A 19,652-nucleotide genomic window follows, 5' to 3' on the forward strand; every position below is an offset into this window, starting at 1 on the left:
TTGGACATTTGCTTTCATGGCCCCTGGACAGTTCTTGACTTGTCCTCTGGAAATACCCACTGCACTCCACAAAACTGAGAAAACTAATTCTCTAGTTTATCCATAAAGCCTAATGTTTATAGGGCTATATTAGGTGAGATGCAACTTCACTGCTTTAATATAGGGCCATTTTCAGGAGGAGTGTTACCAAAGCAAGGTCCAGCTCCTGCCTGCATCAGCTTGGCATTTATTTCTGCCTCCATCAGCCTGGCATTTATTCCTCCCCTGCTTCCCAACAAGTCTTCATAGATCCCATAAGGTGAGGGCTGGAGGGATGATTTACATCAGAGCAAGGTTGGAAATGCAGAGCAAGGGTGGAAAACAACCATGGTGGCAGGATGGGCATGGGTCAAAAAGCCAAATACTGCCCCAAAACACCATCAAACACACAGAGCTGGCTCACCTTGGCTTGAAAGCCCTCAGTGGAAGTGGCCAGAGTGAATGGTGAAGCTCTGGCAGAGTGAGAGGTGCTGGAGGGCCTGGCTTGTCCCCACAGACCAGACCTAAATGGGCATCCTGCAGCCCCTTCCCAACACTATGGGAATGACAAGAGAAGGACCAGCTCTGCTCTTCCACATTTGGCACAGTCAGGTGTCTCCAAATCCACTCAAACAAGTCAAGAGGAATTCTGCATTTCAAACCTAAACAGCAGGAAAACCATCAAAAGGCTTTTCAGTTATGACTGTCCATAATCCCCCCAAAATATTTCAATGCACATTTTTAATTCACTCCCAGTCCCAGTCTATGAGAGCTGTGGCTGTTTTTGTCTATCTCACACTGTGTTCAGGAAGCTGACTTCCCAGAGGATTGGAAATTTCCCTGCCACCAGCTCAGGAGCAGGGATGGGATGGCAGGCAGGTGCTGGTCCAAAGGGAGATCTGGGGAATGATGCACCCTGCCATGGCAAGAGAGATTGTTAATAACCAGCAGTCAGAATTACTCAGGAAACCATAGAGGAAGCAATTGGAACTTGTTGGACAGGGACACTTCCCCATTTTGTTTCCAGACCTGTAAGTCTGTGCTGAATTCCTCTCATTTTAACCATGCATCTCACAAACAAAGCAACATTAATTAACACAGCCCCAGGTGTTCAGCTGCCACCTCATCCTCCTCTGAAAGTGTTTTTGTGTTTTCTGACTTGAAAAAAAATGATCTGTGACAAATCTAAATGGCTTAATGGTGCACAGCCCTTTCCCCAGCAAGCCCCCTGCCAGCATTACAACTTGCAGTGCTTCAAGCTCTGCCTTTCAGCTATTCCCAGCTGGAGACAGAAGCAAACAAAGTAAACAGCAGGGCACAGAGCCTGGGCAGCCTGAGCACACCGTGCTTATCACACACAGAGGGACGCAGCACAGTCCCAGTGTCCCTGCCAGCTGAGAGGACAGCTCAGGCTCTTGTGAAGCCGACCACAAAGTGGTAACACTTGAGACAAGTGCTAGGAAGCACGAGAGAAAAGCTGTGGTAAACAGCCAGGGCTGTGATTTGGCATCTCCCAGGGATGCTGCCCAGCTGCATGGCTCTGCCTCCTCCCCACAGGGCTGGAAATCCCAAACCCTGAATGGCCCTGAGGGAAGGAGCAATCTGAGGGATGCAGACACCCAGGGCCATTCCTTCTCAACCACAGCTGACAGCCCCATGCCCAGCAGGCTGTGAAAGCACCTTCTTCCTGAAAATTCTGCTTCAAGAGGAGCAGCACATCACCAAAACCCAATCTCTGGCTGTGGCAGTCACAAGAGCTTGCTGCTTTGGCTGAGATGCTCCTCCACTGCACTGGTGACAGCACTTTAGACACAGAGGAATCCATGCTGGTCCCCAAAGAGATCAGGATTTGGGGGCTCTCCATGGCATCAATCCCTTGTTTGTTCCTCTGCTCCTGGCTGTGGATATCAGATACCACCAGCACCATTCCAGCCAGACTCTGAACAGCTCCCTAACCAAACTGATATCAGGGGTAAGCAGAGCCCTGTCTCCCAGCTGGGACTCTGTCACCCACTTCTCCTGCAGGGATGGCTAAACTGCACCGCTCTCTCCACAGAGACTGATTTCTCATACAGGATAATCTCACACTGCTTCCCTTCCCTCAGAGGGGATACAGCCTGCTGCCCATGGGAGAGGCAGGCATTCCAAATCTGAGTTCACCCTTAAAGTGAAGGTGGCCAGCAGCATCAAAAGCTCTGGGGGAAGAGAACAACTGCACAAGCTCCTTTCTCAGGAAAGGTGGGCAAACAGCAGTACCTGCCATGAGAGATTATTGCACCAGGGAAGGCAAACCCAGCTGTTGTTTGAAGTGGACAGTGCAAGCCTAACACATCCTGGTAGATCTGTACAAGTTTCTGTCCAAGGAATTAACTCAAAGAGCAGCACATGTCTCTGCTGGTAGGGTCAGCAAGGATGAAGCCAGAGCTCCTGAAGAGCTTCAGCTCACCAAGGAACCAGAAGCCAAGCACCTTCACTGGGGAGCTGGGCTCAGCCTCACAGAGATCAACAGCAGGAAAAACTGAGAACTGCAGGAGCTGATGGAGTCCCACTGCATCCCTGTGGGATGGAGGGACAGGCTGATAACTCCTTGTCCAGCAGGCAAAACAGGTGACAACCCTGGATAAAAGTGCTCAGAAATCAGGGTGAAGCCTCAGCACTGCAGACCTCCTCCCAAAGCAGAGAACTTCTCCTTGCCCACTCACACAGCAAAGGTGGAGTCTGCCTAGGCACCCATTGTAACATTATTTTCCAACCCATTGTAACAGAAAAATTATGAACAGTCATTCAAACCCCTTAATTTGATCAACCTCAACAGCTTTTGGGTGGTCACCACCTCAGTAAAAATGTTGGAAAGTGGGAGAGGAGATACACAAGAGATTTATAACCATGTGAAACAAAGATGGAACAACTCTCACAAATCCTTCCAATTCAGATAAGTCTAAAAAAAAACACACTATCCTTTATTTACTGATTTATAAGCAAAATGCATGCACTACTCCAAAAGAATCCAAAGGTGTTCAAAAGCCAGGAATTCTGACTTAGATTACTTGTTTAAGGAGGAAAAAGAATGAACAGAGTTGTTTATAGACCAACAGACAGGAACAGCACAAAAATACACTTAGCAAAGAAAAAGCACAAACTATTATGACACCTTTCAAAATAAAACATCACATGGTTTGTTTAAATCTCCTAAAACAGGAGAAGCCTCCCCATATTGCCAAAACAAATGAAATACAAGTGTGGATGTGGCTGTGCTGCAGTTCAGGAGGGGACAAAGGTTTGCATGAGTTACATGGACAAACAGAGCATGGGATGCTCTCCTGGCTCCCAGCAGGTCACAGCTGCCCTGTGTCACAGCACCTGGCATTGCTGCCCATTTCTGCCTCTGCCACCACCAGGCAGGTGGGTGAGCAAAGAAGGAACTGGGCATGAGAGAAGCAGAACATCCATGATCAATATACACCTCCTCACCGTCTGCAAGTGACAGAGGGGTCACTGCCAACATAATCCTGCCATACCCCTCCATTCTCTCATTCCCTGAGGCTGCAAAGTCTCCTGAGAGAGGAATAAATCCATGGCTCCATGCACCTTCCAGCTCCATCTCAAAGCAACCACCCTGTGCTGGGAAACAGCCAAATTCAGTCTGCCTGCCCATGGACTGCTGCAGAAGAGCTCATCCTCCTGTCCAGACTGCTGGAGGACATTTTTTAAACCTATGCTAAAGTTTCTGGTACTTTTCCACAGCTCTGAAAGCTGTGTGGACGGCAGAGGCACAGCAGAAAGGCAGCAAGGGGTGCCTGGGGCTGCTCCCCAGGCAGCAGCAGAGCTCCAGGCTCCCCCTGCACGCAGCACACGAGGAGAGGCACCACTGTTTGGACAACTGGAACACATTTAGGGGGCAGTTTTTCACAGGGCCTCCAGCCAGGCCATTTCCTACAATTGCTGTTTTATTACCCAGGACACAATCCACAGACCAGCAGCCTCCCCCCCTGCCCAAATCTCCCACCACCCCACTCCTAAATGGACATGCACCCACTCACCACACCCCAGTGGAGCTCCTGCACACACAGGACACCTCCAGCACTGCATCCACAAACACAGCTACAACCTACACCCACCAAGGGAATATCTCCCACCAATTCAGCCCAAACCTGCCACCTCCAACTGAATTTCTTTCACCAGTTCAGCCCCAGTCCCCATCTGCACTGAGGAGCAGCACTGCAACACAGGCTGCATGTCCTGCCCTGCTGGACAGCCAGCACTTTTTTTAAGAGTATTTTTTAGATAACATAGAAAACTTGTGTTTATATTGGCATGCAGCAGGCTAAAACACACTATAAGTGAAGATATAAAGCAGCCTGAACACCAGCTAGGCAAAGTGTATTTGGAATTTGCAGGTCAGTATTTTGGAGAGAGGCTTGTGAGTAGCTGGTGTTGATGGTAAACTCTCCAGAGCAGAGGAGCATTCACAGCATTGAAAGACAACAGGGTTCTGTCCTGGAAAGTGCCCATCCCAAAATCACAGGCTTTGGGCAACCAGAGAAACATTTAAGTGGTGAGGACAAATCCCTGTCCCTGTGTGTGTGGGCAAGTGGGAAGCAGCACTGCCCAGACTTGGCATTCTGAATTTCTCATTTCCTCCTTGCACCTGAGGGTTTGTCTGCCTTCCTATAAGGAGGAAAAAAAAAGCCACTAAAAATTGGAGGAGGTGGTCTGGGAAAAAGCTTTTCACTTCAGGATTTCACAGCCAAATTGCCACAGAGCTCAGGAGGGTGTGTTCTCTAATGTGAAAGGATTCCTCTAAAAACAGGCACTTTCTGTAGTATGCAACCAAGTAAGGTTGAGTAGGATTTACAGGAATTACGTTTAAAACTGAACCTCTCCTAATTACAAAAAATAATGAGACTGCCCCAACAGGTCCAAGAAAAGACCCCAAAGGAAAATTCACACAAGTTACTGCCACATCATGAGCAGCAACATCAATACTACCAAACCCTGCCTCCCATCCTGGAAAGAAGGGAAAAAAAGATAAAATTCTCTTGCACATAAAACTTTCATCTCCAGAACAAAGTTTTAGGCAGATAATGCATTTTCAAATGCAACTTGTATATAACATTTTAAGAATCTGCAGCCCCATATCAAATTGTTCAATTGTTAAGTCTCCTACACTTTTCCTCCCGAAATCCACACAAAGCCACTGTGGGAAGCTACAAAACTGCCATGGCAGGTGCAAACAACCAACCATTCTGTCTGCACACCCAGCATGGTTAATAAAAGCTACACAGATGGCTGCAGTTTGAAGCCTGTCCTTCAATTCTTACTCAAAGTGAAAATGGAACCGAGTGAACCCTGCTCCTGGAATTGGATGTGACACGTCATCAGGTCTCGAGAGGTGTCCCCAAAATAGCAGGGCCTGCTTCTAGACATCTCCAAAATTATATGGTTGAGGCCTGAGAGAACGTGCTGAAAGCATAATGAGGGGGTGTAACACAGGACATGTGTTGTGGTCCTGCTCTGAAGCCACAGGAGGCTGGGGCTGCAGGACTTGGTTAACTATTAATGCATGACTCAGCTACAACAATAATAGGTATTTCATGTGGTGCATTAGCACAACGGCACCCTGGTCCTTGACTTAGGCCTCTGTCCATGCTAGGAAACAAAAAAAAATATATTGTAGTACATTACTGAATAGCTGGACGTAGCAGGAAACGGGGTGTGCAAGAAGAAACCCTTTGTTTCTTCCTGCACACCCTGGAGCCGCACACTCTGCTTCTCTCTTCACACGCCACCAAAAACCAGCAAGGAAGAGCTGTCAGGGGGTGCCCAGGTATTTTATGAAACCACAATCCAGACCAAGGTGCTTTATTTATTTACTGTTATTCACCAAAGCTAAATTTTATGTTAAATCACTCCCTCACCCCGCATGAGGTGCTAATTCCTGCTCAGCCCAGGTCCTGCAGAGCTGCTCAACCTGAAGCCTGGATTTTCCACAGATGGCTCTCCCAAGCATCAGTCTAAATTATCCGTGCTGCATTCATCCACATGACCCCATCCAGCTCAGCGCTGCAAGACAAGGGAGTCACACGGGGTGATTAGGTTAGCAGCACAAAATGATTGTGTTAAAAGCTGATGAGCTGAGCTAACTCAATCCAAGGTGTCTGGCAGGGCAGCCAACGAGATCAATTAAAAGCCCTGCAGCCCTAATTGAGAGTTTCTGGGTGCGGCTAACAAACCAGCCAGGGCCAATACACAAATCAGGGCCAATACACAAACCCCGAGCAGAGCTGGCTACCGAGCAATGAGAGCCATCATCACAATTTGCACCACTCAAAGTTCAAGGCAAAACCTGAGCCCCTCCAGGATGGATCAAAGCTCTCAGGAGCCAAAGGCAGGCACTGCTGGGGCATGGCCAGGGTGGCACTCAGCAATTCCCAGCTGCCCTGCATGGGAGATGCTCCTCTGTTCATGAGCCAGGTGCAAGCACAGTCACAAGGGCATTTCCGGGACAATTCTTGGGGGATTTGCCTCAACATGAAACCACCTTGAGCCCTTGCAGCAGTGAAGCTGCAGTCTGGAACCATCCTTCCAGTGCTGCACCAGGTGAGGCTCACGCAGCAAATAAAGCTACACTTCCAAAAACTTCCACATCTGCCCAAATCCCCATCAGACAGAACTCCAGCAGCAGCTTAAGCGGGGAAGTGAAAGCTCACCCATGCTCGAGGAAGCATTTAAGTACCTGAAGTGCTTTGAATAAAGTGTCTGGGGTCCCAAACGTATTAGTTTACCACTTTTAGGTTCTTGATGCCAACAAGTAAAGGGATAAGACAATCAACCTCACATTTGCTCCTTAAATTCCAAGCAGGAAATCCTGCAAAGCTCAGCCACCCCCAAACCTTACATCCAGAAGACTGTGGAGCACTTTGCACAAGCAAAGAAAAAAAATATTAAGCTGTACCTAACACATAATAGTTGATTTTTCTAGAGGACACTTGATGGTGTGTTCGGTTTTTTGGTTTTTTTTTTTTTTTTTTTTCCCTACTGCCTACTGAGACGCTGTTTCCCCTGTCCTGGGAATTTTCCCTCTGCAGCTCCTCCTCCCCCAGCTCCCAGACCATCCATTCTCCCCTTTTCAAACTGCACCCATTGTAAATAGCACTGAATATTAACACAGCCCATTGAGCACTTGCTTCTTTTGTATGGGACCCCTGCGTTTCGAATTGCAGTCACTGCAGAGAGGAAAAGTCTCAAAGTGATTAAATGCCGTGAAGTTTCTCAAAAGGAGACAGGAATATGCACGGGAGGTCCTAAGCTTTTCACTAGAAGCCAGGGCCTTCTGCAGAGCCAGAAGGGCTTCTAAAGTGGGGGTATTTTTTTCTTTTATCAGGCTCGTATTTGCTTTTAATCCTAGTCCGATGAGCCAATTTCTGCCCCGGCCGTGGCTCAGTGTGGGATGGAGATGAGAAGCTCAGACAGCAGATGCAGAGAGGGTTTGTGTTAACTGCTGTCCTCCCGTAGGAACTGATAAATAAATACTGCGGCATGCTGAGGGTGGTCAGCGAATCCACCGACACATGTTCGCACAGGAAGGGTGGATTTACTCGCAGGCACATGTATTTATTTGTGCTTAAACAGCCGGCCCGGAGAGGCTCTGCTGCTCCCCACCAGGGCAGGCACTGCAGTCCTGCAGGGTGCAGAGCCATCCTCAGCCCTGGGACTGTCCTGAGCAGAGCCACTGGCAAGGACAGAGCTCTGGGAAGCATCACCAGAGCTGTGTGGCATTGCAAGCTCCAAGCATGTCCCACCTGAGCAGGAAAACCCTTGGAGCATCACCAGCAGGGTGTTTGGGTGGCCAGAGGGAGCAGCCACCTGCACCAAGGCACATCCCTGTCCCAAGGCATCCTCCAAACCCCCCGGGCAGCCAGCACACGCTGAGAGCTGCACAGCTGTGCGGGGCAGAAGCCCAGGGTGACCATGACTTAATCTTTGTTCCATTATTTCAGCAGGCCTGGAAGCAGGACGTGCAGGAGAGGTACTGCCAGCAGCACTCCCCTCTCCCAGCAGGAGAGTCCCCCACTCCTCCTCCAGCATCTGCAGGAGCAGGCTTACTCCAGAGCCTGAGAGCGAATTATGCCCTCCCCAAAAAAAAAAAAACCCCAAAAATTAAAATCCCATGCCACCAGCATCAGCAGAGCCCCTTACCAAGCAAGCAAAGCTACCTTAACATGTGAAAGCAAAGCTACAGCACCTGACACCCAGTTTAGCATGAAATTTACAGGTAATTTTGAGCACAAACAGTAAGTTTCACTAAACAAAAATCTTTGTGTGTATGCACTTGAGCCCAGAAAGAGACTGCTCCTCCTAGTTCAAATGCACTTCCAGAGCCTGAAACCACTGGCAGGCACCCACAGGACTTTAAAAAGCATTCAGGCGCTTTGCCCTGGTCCCTCCGGAGAGCAGCAGCACCGTGCAAAGAGCCAGCTCGCACACAGCTGGTGCCTCGGGGCAGCTCATCCATACACCAAAGCCCGGAGCCTTCCTGGGAAACAGAGAGCAGCTCTTAGCCCGGCTCTCCCGGGGCTGCTGCCTTCTCCCAGACATGCCAGGCACACGCACACCGACCCAGAGGCAGAAGGGTCCATGCACAGATGGTCAATATCCCCCAAAATATCTCATTTGGGTCCAAAATGCACATTACAACACTTCTGTTTAAAATAAAAAACTTTCTTTGCTGAAGACCGTGCTAGCAATGAATTCACCATCCAACCATAGCCTCACTGTCCCTAAATCTTCTCACCAAAAGCTGTACCTAAAATATTGTTGCTTTATCACTAAATAGAAAAGGAAAAAACCGTCAGTCATACATGATGTCTAAAGGAAATATAAATGCTAAATACTCTTCTGTCACTCCTCAAAAATCAAGATGCATGGAGAGACAGAAGCAGAGGATGCAGGGGACGTGCCACATCACCAACACTGCTGAAGCCCTGGCTTTTTTGGGGCACAAAGAGTTCTGCACTTAAGCTTAGCCCTAAACTTGATGCCACATGTAAGACTCTACTGTAAAAACAAACTTCAGACTTAAACACCACAAGACACTAAAGCACCTGCAAAGGGAGGCACTGCAAAGGAGCTCTGTGCACCTTTCCCAGGATCAGGAATCCTTTCCCAGTTGCAGCTGGTGCTGCTGCGAGCACGGGATGGGTCATGGCAGTGTTGCAACGTGCCCCGTGCAGCAAGTCAAGAACACTTATATAACTGCTGCACAGTGCTGAGCTGCCTGTTGCTTTTAAGGAAGAAAAAAATCAAAAACAACTCTGAAAAACATCCATGCTACACACAACATTAAATGTGAGTGACTGTGTATCAGCTATTCCTTCTGAAAGCTTCGGAGAAAAATGACAACTCCGAGCTCTGCTGCCAGCAGAGGAACAACAATAGTTTCAAAAAGCAATTTTCCTCGGTACTGATAGTCCTGTTGACAAAATACGCGGCGTGATTAAGTCTGTTCCAGAAGCCTCCCCGGCTGCCGAGCCGCATTTCCAAGCCGACAAACAAAAGCTTTATCTCCAACACGCTGAAAACCGACTCCGAGCGCTGCCCCGGCATTGTGGCACTCGTTAGGAATAAAGATAAACTGCTAAGGAGGGCTTGTTCAATAGAGCCTTAATGAAGTTAAAGCACTGCCACCAGAGCCGCTGGAAGCTGGGGTTTATCTCGTCTCCTATTAGCGATCCAACATGCCCGAGCTCATCACGGCGGGGAGCGAACAGCTCCGGCGGGACCCAGCCTGCCCAGCGGGGATGGAGATGGGGATGCGCAGCTCCAACATCGCCCGGATCCCCCAAATGTACGGCAGGAGAACCCGCACCCCCTGGGCTGCCCTCCTGCATCAGCCATGCGCCACTGAGGATCGCCACATTTCCCTTCTTTTTCTTTAAAAACAAAACAAAAAAATCCAAAAAGAAACGGAGGTACTCGCACAGAGTATCGCACTTTTCGCTAGCACATGGTGCTTTTAAAGAAGTGAGTTATCAACTCTCTGCGCAAAAAATGAACATTTACGATCCCACTAAGCCTGAAAAACATGCTTCATCCTTGTACTTCTAAACTGAAATAGGTAATTTTAAGTAATTTTTAATAATTAGAAACAAAAGTACTTGCAATAGCTTCAACGTCTTTTTTACACTAGCTATGGAGAGGAAAAAAAGCCTTAATGTTGCATTTTCAAATACAACAGCCATCATTTAACCAACTCTTGGTTAGTTTCAGTATGCAAAGTTACACATCGTATTCTACGTGTCTAGAAGATCAACAGCCCACAGGTCCACAGCAGAAGATTTATACGTGCTGTTCCTCCACCGATAAAATCTGAACTGAACTCAAGACACTCCAAAACCTGCTCCATTTGAAAAAGACACTCCTGGGCATCAGCACTCCGGAAAAAAAACACCTAACAATAAATTTATTTTGTCGGGGTTTTTAACGCCCTTCCTTGCCCAAACAAAGATACACTGTCCTAGTTTAAGAGGTGCATGGGAATGCTGGAATTATTAAAAGCTTGCTCTGAAAGGTGAGGGAAAGATCCTTCCGAGCAACAGGTGAATGGGATGAGTCAGGGCTTTAATGCAGAGGCCACACGCTTCTCTCGATACGAGACACGATAATTTAATGTAAAACAAGGCATTTCTGCAGCTAAAAGTGAATACCACCAGGAGAACCCGACAAACCTCTAATAATTCTTTTCAATAAGGAGCTGGACGAACTCCAGCAACACTTCAGTGACCATCCTCTCTCCTGGCCGGGCTGAGCAGTATCTATTACAACCAGGCGTTTCAGAGATTCGATAATTTATGAATCTGTTCAAACAGCAGAAAGGCCCCGAAGCAGAAGCGCTGTTTCCCTGTCCCTTTCTGGATACTGATTTCCCGAAGTTAACTAACAGCTCGGGACACTTTTTAACAAGTTTGTGAGCGCATATAGATACTCTCAGTCCTCCTGGACTGTTAAACCACTCGAACTGTCAATGCTGAGCACACTTTTCCCTCCGAATCTCCTGAGCATTAAGCGTCCGATGTTTTATTTCGGTTTCCACGAGCAGCGGTCAAAACGCGCTGCGCTGACCGGGAAATGGCCGAGACACCGTCCTGCGCTTGGACACGAACCTGAGCACTTTAAACCACCTTTCTTGTAATAAAAAACACCTCAGGGTGCCGCAGCAAGCCCCAGGTGCGGGGCTCTGAGCTCGCTGCCGCCCAGGACACACGATACAGCGCAGCTGAATGACTTCGCTTTACAGCGAGCACGGAGGGAGCGCAGCCAGCCGCGGCTGGAAAACACCTGGGTTTTACCGAAACTCCCCAGAAACCCTCGCCTCCCTTTCCTTCCCCGAATTTCACAGCCGAAAAAGTTGGCAGCGTTAAAAGCCAGCACTAAGAGAGCGGGCGCGGCCGCGGCGCTGGGGTCCGGATTGGGGCGCGCCCCGCTCCGCAGCCCGGGACGGCGCGGACAGACGGACGGACAGATGGATGGATAGACAGACGATGCCCTAATAAGGATTCGGGAGCCCGAGCTGGCCATCATCTCCAGCAGATCCCATTGCTGAGAGACCAAACCCGCTCCCGGCTCCCTTTCCTCCGGGACACCGGAGGCCAGCCCCGAAGGGAGCCGCAGCTTTCACCCGGGACCAGCACCGCACCGCCGCCTCCATCTCCGCCATCCCCGCCCCGGTGGGTGCCAGAGGGGACACCGGATCCCGGGACAAATCCCGCACCGCGCAGCCCAGTTGTTAAAGTGCAGCTTAACCCGGAGTTTTGAGGGGATTTCTGTTTTAAGTTCTCCTGCCTTGACAACAAGCCAGAGAGCGCTGGCTTGGCTGCCCGAACCCCCCGCCCCGTTCCCGCGGGTGCCCCCGGTACTCACACGTGCCGCGGCCAGCGGGGCAGGTCCCGGGGCAGGGCGGGCAGCGCCAGCCCGCCGCAGCTCAGCGTGTCCCCGCCGCAGGCGCAGCCCGCGGGGCAGCCGCCGGCGGCCGAGCGCAGCAGCCCCAGCAGCAGCAGCGCCGCCGCCGCCCGTGACGGCAGCGCCATTTTGTATCCGGCACCGGGCAACGTCCGCGGCGAGAGGAGGAGGCGGCGGGAGCGCTCAGCGCCGCTCCGCCGCCCGCAGCATCGCCTCGGCCGCCGGCCCCGCGGGGCGCTATGGCACCGGCATCCACCGGGCACTGCCGGGCGGGTCAAATCCGCGTCCCCGCCGCGGGAAGCGCCGCCTGCTGCTGTCGCTGCTCCTCCTCTTGCCGCTCCGCGCCGCACGGCTCAGGCTCGGCGGGCGCCGGCCGGTCCCGGTGCGCTCCCGCGGGGTCGCAGCCGCCGCCGCTGCCGCCCGGCCCGAGCGCCGCTCGCCGCGGACCCACGTTGGCGACACCGCAACATGTAGCCGCGCCGCCCCCCGCGCGCCCGCCCATTGGCTGCCTGGCGGCCCCCGCCGAGCCGCCATTGGCCAGGAGTCCCCCCCTTTGCGGCGCCGCGCCGCCCCATTGGTGCTCGCGGCCCGTCAATCACGGGCGGCGGGGCCCGCCCCCCTTTCCCACTCCAGGTGTGAACGCGGGCGGGCGCCCCCCCGCGCTGCCGCTCTTAAAGGGGCCGCGCCCCGCGCTGGGACCCGCGCTCCCGAACCCCCCCGGCCGTAAATCCCGACAATAATTCCGGGAACACTCGGGCCTGGGGCATCCCTGCACCCCGGACTGTGCTTCTCTGCACGCCACGACGCTGCCGTGGGGCTGCACTCGCAGGGACACGCGTGGGAGGAGCGGGTCAGTTCTTGACGCGCGTTCCAGAGCGCACCTGAGCGCGGCTGCGGGTCCGAAATGCGCCCGTAGGTGGGGGAACCCAGCTCGGGGCCGATGGAGAGGGCACCGAGCCCGACCCACCGGGGCTGCACCCGCAGCACCGCGGGCACGGCTCATTTGGAGCATCCCTGCGCTCCAGGACCGCACCGAGCGAGCGGCGCTCCCGAGCTCACCGGAGAGCATCCGCTGCCCTGGGTCAGGTTTGGATGTGGTCCAGCACAGCTTTTGGGGAGGGAAGCTCTAGGAGCGCTCAGCGCACCCACAGAGGGCAGAATGTGATTTAACCCCTTACTGCTGTAAGGAGTTAAATCGCATTGCCCTGATATTTTAGATATCACAGGGCAATCCTGCTTCTACTGCCTTTAATTAAATTTGCAACCTTTTAGTGCAGATCCCTCCTGCGTGCAGGGACAGAGCCGAATTTCCTTCCTGTGACAGAACGGGGCATTGCACTGCAGGATGCTCCAGTCATGCTGCTCATCCTTTCCCAAAAAATCCCAGGGCAATGGCATTTCAGGCAGTTCAGAGTGGAACCTCAGCTGTACAAAGTCATGAAAAGCATCAAAGCTGGATTGCTGTAACCTAGAGAGTAGGTTCAGCTGAGCAAAATAAACAAGTATGAAGTTGAATTTGCTGGTATCCCAACCAAGGAAACTCCATTTAGCCCACAGGCTGTGATAGTCCCATGTCAAAACCTCAGGGTCTCTTCCCCATGCAGGACGTGGAGTTTTGCAGCTCCATGAGTATGATGAGCAGGATGAAGGCACAGCTGTTCTCCATACCCATCAGTAAGAACCAGCAGCAAGAGAAGGCAGCACACTGGAGCCTTATCAGCAACTGACAGAGGAGGAAGGCAGGTGACAAGCCAGCCTTTAGAGTGATGAGCAATTTGGCTTTTGAATGCCTGAGCTTCAGCATTCCTGCCTTCAGTCCCAAAACTGAGCAAAAATCTTCCAAGGTCTTTCTCAACCATCAGCACCAGTGCTCACAGTAATGAAATGCTGCCTCGATGGCATGAGGGAAGGTGTGAGAGAAACACAATTTTGGGAAGCTGTCACTCTGGGTGAGGACATTCACACCCCCTGCCTATTCTCCTTTTCTTCTAGATTTCTTACAAAGTGGTCAATAGAACCATGAATTGTATTTGACACAATGCACAGGGATTTTTTTACCTTCTCAGCCAGATGCCTGACACACAGCAGTCAAATCTGCTGGACCCAAAAGCACTTTTATGGAGAGGATTTCTCCTGCTCAGTAGGGATGGTACCATAGAAATAAGGAGACTTTTTTGCTTCTTTTAAAGTGTTCTCAGATTTGACAACCAGGCTTTTTAATTAACTTCAACAGTTCATGTCAATATTTTTTAATATAAGGGCAAGATGGTAAGTATGGGGTTTCCCATGTGGAGAGACAGAGAGATCCAAAATCTTTAGATAACCTTAATAAAACAGAAAGCTAGAAGCAAATCCGCTGGAACCTGGGTCCAATCACCTCAGATGTGCACAAGATCTCTGAAATTTACCTTGCAAGATATCCTTGCACAGAGGAAAGGGCAGCTGGGAGGAAATAAAGCTCTTCCCAGTTGTGCTCTCCCTCATCCCCAAGTCAATGCCTGTGCTGGAGCCTGTGTGCAGCATGGAGGATGTTTCTTCCTCAAACCTCATTAAATCTAATTAAATAGCTTATAAAAGTATTTATGAAAACAAATTTTAAAATGGCAGAGGCATGCCAACACGGAAGATACTTCTAATTCTGCCGGTGTCTTTTTGTGGATTTGGAGTCGGTTCAGAAGTGCACACTTGGAAGGTAATTGCTGACAGCATGCAGAATCCATCAAGCTATAATTAACACTCTACTATTATTCTAATTGCCTCACTCAAGCTTCGGTGTTTTTTAATTGTAGAGCAATTTGCCAATAGAGGATTTAATTGCAATACATATTTTATACATTTTGGGACAAAGTACCATTATTTCCACTTCAGCAAAAATGTTCCTCAGTTTTTAATAGCTTGCTTTATTCCTTTTGGGGATTTTTCAGGGGTTTTTTTCCCCCCTATACAGGAATTTGATTGCAGCCTCTTGTGAAATTAGCAATGCTATAATATCCAGGAGTGCCTGGAGGCTTCAGTTTGGATCATGACTCTATTAAGCCAGGAACTGTACATACATGTATCAGACACAGCCCTGAGGAGCTTGAAATCTAAACAGAGGAGACAAGCTGAGGTGAGAACAGAAGCATTACCCTGCTCTACAGCTGGGGAAGCAGCCCCAGATGATTCACCTGGGCTGACCCCACACTCCTGGGGCACAGCCAGGAACTCTCAGGAGCCCCAGGCTCAGGGCACCCTTCATCTCCAGCATGAGCTGAGTTTGTCTCCTGGTTTCTGCAGAAATATCTCTCTGGTTTGATTTGCAAACTAGACCTTCCAATTCACTTCTACCCACCCAGGATCTGCAGCTGCCTTTCACAGATGTCTTTGCTTTCACTGCAAGACCCGGCATTGAGGAGGAGCCCTGGGAATTGCAGAGCACCCAGAGGTGTCACACTGCATGGGCAGCTATGGCAGTGCTGTCAGGCTTTGGGAAGGCTGCACCTGACTTCTCCTGGGGCAGGCTGAAGGTTGGAGACAGCAAAATAGAAAAGGATGGACCTTTGCTCTTTTTGACCATCCTTGCATTTGACATTTTTCATTCCATCCTATTTGCAGAGCTACAAATCCATCTGTAACAAGATTTGTCTTCTTCTAATAACTTTCACGATGGCTTTACACCCAGCACCAGTGGTGTTGAGGTTTGCAAAATGACTGCTGCTATGGCTTCAACCCCTTGTATTGTCAACGTGGGTGCACTGAGGTTCCAATCAATATTGTCATGATGCCAAATGCTTAAAAAGTTTTCAGCAGGTGTGACAGAGTCACAGTGATTACTCAGCAGAGCAACAGTCACATTGACACATCTCTAGTGTGGCCTTTGCTATCAGCTGCTCATGAATTGGCTCCTGCCATCCCAGCTGCAAGAGATGGTTTCTCTGGTGTGACCAGATCAACCACAGCATCAGCATTCCAGAGGTTTATTAGCTGTTCTGGTTACACCAGACCTGCAAGGACAATTCTATGGCTTGTTGGCACCCAAAGCTGGTGTCTTGGATGCCAACCCCACTCCTCAGAGCTTGTTTTGTTGGTTCAAGCTGCATGACGTGATGCACAAGTGATAACATCACTCCTCACTGCTGAAATGGGGGAAGCCAATTCAGCTGAGCAGGAGGCAGAATATGACAGTGAGAATTAAAGGAAGAGATGATCAAGTGAAGCTTCAGCACAGGGTCACTGACAGTGCTGACATGAAAGTTTACCTTGGCCTCAAACTCTGAAATTTACCTTGCAATGACACAGAAACCTTTTCTCCTCTTGAAATGAGAGGCTGGTGCTTGAACTCTGGTCCTCCAGGAACACAAGGTCTTTGATCAAGAGCAGATCATGCTTCCTTAATGTGAAAGTTCACTCGAGTAGCTGCTGTCATTTCATTTTTCACAGGCAATGAGTTAAATTGCTTTCTGAGCCCAGGACTGACACAGGCAGTTAGTAAAAAATGGTGCAAATAAGTAGATCCAATTAACCACATCCAAGTTCTGTCACAACTTTGCCACCTCTGATTCCTTTTTATCCCATACTGAAGGACTTCTCATAAAAGTGTTGTATAAATGTGTGTGCATTTATCTCATTTTTCTAAAAGCACGAGAGCAGTTTCTTGTCAAGACAAAAGGAAGAGAGAAAGAGACAGCACTAGGATATTGCCTGCCATTTGGATGGGCAAAATATATGGTAAGAATGAGGGTTTGAATGTAAACCTGTAGTACTCAAACCTGGAGATTACACTTAAAAGCTTTTTTATTTTGGTAGACAAGGCAATGGACTGAGTCCAAGTGCAGGAAGAAAAGCTGGTAGACCTGAAGTCTGAGCACTGTCTGCTTGGATCACACATTCCAGCACAACATTACACTAATCCTGCTTGAACTCCAAAACCCAGAGGTTTCCCCAAGCCCAGGGAAAGGTTTGGCCCCATGTGTGAGCTGGCAGGGTTTGGGCTTTGCTCTTCAGATCTGGGCTTGGACTCAGATCCGTGCCAAGCCTCCAAGAGCAAGAGCAGAGCTGTTCCCAGCAGTGTTTGTGCCATGAGGAGCTCTATTAGCTGGCATAATAACCATAATTACATGGTGCAACTTCTGCTGCTCGCTCTCACCTCTAGGCTGAGAGGGAAGCATGAAGTTCCTGCAGCCACAGAGGAATGTGCTAGATGAAAAGATAAAAGCGGAGCAAGGAAGACTGGAATCCTGCTGCAGATAAAATTGGAGTCACCTGCCCCTGCTCAGAGAATAATAGAAAAAATAATTAGAAATAGTGGTGGAGGAGTTTAATACCTTTCATATAGGGATGCTTTAATAAAGACTAATTATTCACTCTGGATAAGTCTCTAGAAAGGGCTAGGAATCCATGTGTAGCTGAAAAACAGATGCTTTATTTTACTGTAAGCTCTTGCCTCTGTGTAAGTGGGAAGATGAGCCACAAGCTTGCTTAATAAAAGCAGTGGGCTCCAAAGGGTTCCCAGAGTAAAGTTTGCATTTCCTTGCTGATGGCTGTTGACTTGACTTCCATGGCAAAAAAAGGTAACTCACCCTGCCCCAAAACAGCCCTGACCTCTCTGTGCGCTCAGATAAGGAAAAACCCACATGGAGTAAATGCAGGGTGCCTGCTGAAAAATAAAAACCTGCCAAGCTGAGTAGCTATGTTAATTATTAATAAACATTTAAATATAGAATTAATAAACACATGTAATAGCTCAGTGTCCAGTCGTTATTCCACAGCTGAAGGGCACCATAAGCAGGGATGGGCTCTGCCTGGCAGGGTTTCCAGGGCAGGCTCAGTGAGGGTTGCACAAGTTGGGGCTGCTCTCAGAGGTCCAGATCCCATAAAACAATCAAAGGAGGATGACTGCAGAATGGCCACAGCAGCCAGGCTCTGGGAGCATCTGGCAAGCAAGCACTGCCTTTACAGGTCAGAGCTAGTTTTTCCCAACTTGTGTCCTTGATCTTTATCCACACTGGAAGTGGGGCAAGATACCTTGTGACAACTTTTATTGGGACTCAATTACTGCCTCCTTGATTACTCTGGGCTGTTACTACCAAGCTGTCTTTTGTTGCTTCATCTGGCTGGAAGATATTAAGACTTGTCCACTGCTTCATCATGCTTTGATCCCTTGTTTAGGAAAGAAATCTGTTTCCTTGCTTGAGTGCCTCATTCTTGGCTAGGGATTGAGCTGCAGGCTGATATTTCTGTTTGGCCCTTGAAGCCAGCCATTAACCACACTCCTCATCCTGCTGGTACCACCCAGGAGTGCATCAATACTGCAGTACAAATGGCACAGCATCATTAGGGGAAGAACAAAATATGTGGCAGGGCCCTGCTGTGGCTTAGAGGCTCTGAGAAGAATCTCTCAAAATATCTTAGACATCTGCCATGTGTAAAATCTCATGATTGTTCTTCAAATTCTTCTGTGGATACATCAGCCTCTGCTCCACTCCTCTCTTGGTGTCCCTGTGCCAGCACATGTGTTCTCACCAGCAGCCTGTGACACAAGGCCTGTTTTCCTCCACAGTTATTCTGTTTGTTCAGTACCTGAGGGATGATCCTCTGGTTTGAGGCACCCTAAATCACTCCCACAGTGCAACAGTTGGGATGGCATGAAGGATTATGACTTCATGTGGGAATAAGGAAGAGCAGATGAAGGCTTAGTAGACACAGATCCCAGTTTATGCCAGTGCCATAACTAATTAGAAACAGGGGAAGCAATGGATGGAAAATGTCTCAAGCTTCTCTCAGAGCCTGCCATGGCACATGAATGAGTCTCTGGCAATGCCACACCATCATGCAGGAGCTGGACAGCTTTGTCCACAGCTCAGTGATGGATGTTTGGGATTTGTGCATCAGTTCAGTGTGCGACACCCATTTCCCACAAGATGTGAGCAACCAGGGGAAGTTCCAGGGATGCAGAACAACTGTGTCCATTGTATCCCAGGAGGATTGCATTCCTTTGGCCCTAAGGAGGCTGCTCCCATCAGCTCTGCAGAAAGGCACACTGTGATGAAGAGCTCCCTCAGAAATAGTGAGCCTGAATCCCCTACTAGCCTGTGATCTGAGGAAGCACTGTGTGAAGAGGCACAAGCTGCCTTATGCTCCCTGCCACCCAAATTTAAAGAAGACAATACCCTCAGAACTGAAACACTCCAGCAGGATGTGATTTGTCTCTTGGGTTAGAAGAAACTGTGTAGAACTTCTAGCTTCACACCTCTGCTGCTCCAGAGAGGAGCTAAATTCACCTAGGGTTTCTTTTGTTCTTTAGCTTTTATGTATTTCTCCAGGAGGCCTCCATTACTCCCTTCCATCCCACTTGGCCAAAGCCTCTGTGTTCTAGTTACCCTGGACACTATTTTCTTTTGGATGATCCAAACTCAGACCCCTTGAAGGTCAGGGCAGACCAACCAACCCCCTCAGCTGCTCACAGAGCTGTGGCAGCATCACCTGCTCCTGGGGCACCGAGAGGGAACCCTCCCTGGGCACAGCTTAGGGGATAAGCAATGTCCAACAAAATCCCCAGCCAAGAAGGTGAAAGAAGAAAACAAAAAATGCCATTCTTACCTTCCACTTACTCCCCTTTGTGATGAGGTTTTTGCAGTCACTGACTCCAGCTGGTAACAAAGCAGTAAATAGCCACGTGCCTATGTACAGGCTTGCTG

The 19,652-nt window shown here is 49.6% G+C and overlaps 1 protein-coding gene across 1 annotated transcript in view; it reads right to left on the minus strand.

The window, feature by feature from the left end:
• The window catches only part of LRIG1 (leucine rich repeats and immunoglobulin like domains 1), a 98,510-nt gene extending 80,406 nt beyond the window's left edge, over positions 1-18,104 (minus strand). Inside the window, 4 exon segments of the mRNA XM_063164342.1 lie at positions 11,938-12,395; positions 12,398-12,527; positions 12,752-12,948; positions 18,042-18,104. Coding sequence (XP_063020412.1) covers positions 11,938-12,395; positions 12,398-12,527; positions 12,752-12,948; positions 18,042-18,104 — 848 coding nt within the window.
• Between the last annotated feature and the right edge of the window lie 1,548 nt (positions 18,105-19,652).

Source organism: Melospiza melodia, chromosome 10 (genome assembly GCF_035770615.1).
Source record: "Melospiza melodia melodia isolate bMelMel2 chromosome 10, bMelMel2.pri, whole genome shotgun sequence".
NCBI classification, from domain to species: domain Eukaryota; kingdom Metazoa; phylum Chordata; class Aves; order Passeriformes; family Passerellidae; genus Melospiza; species Melospiza melodia.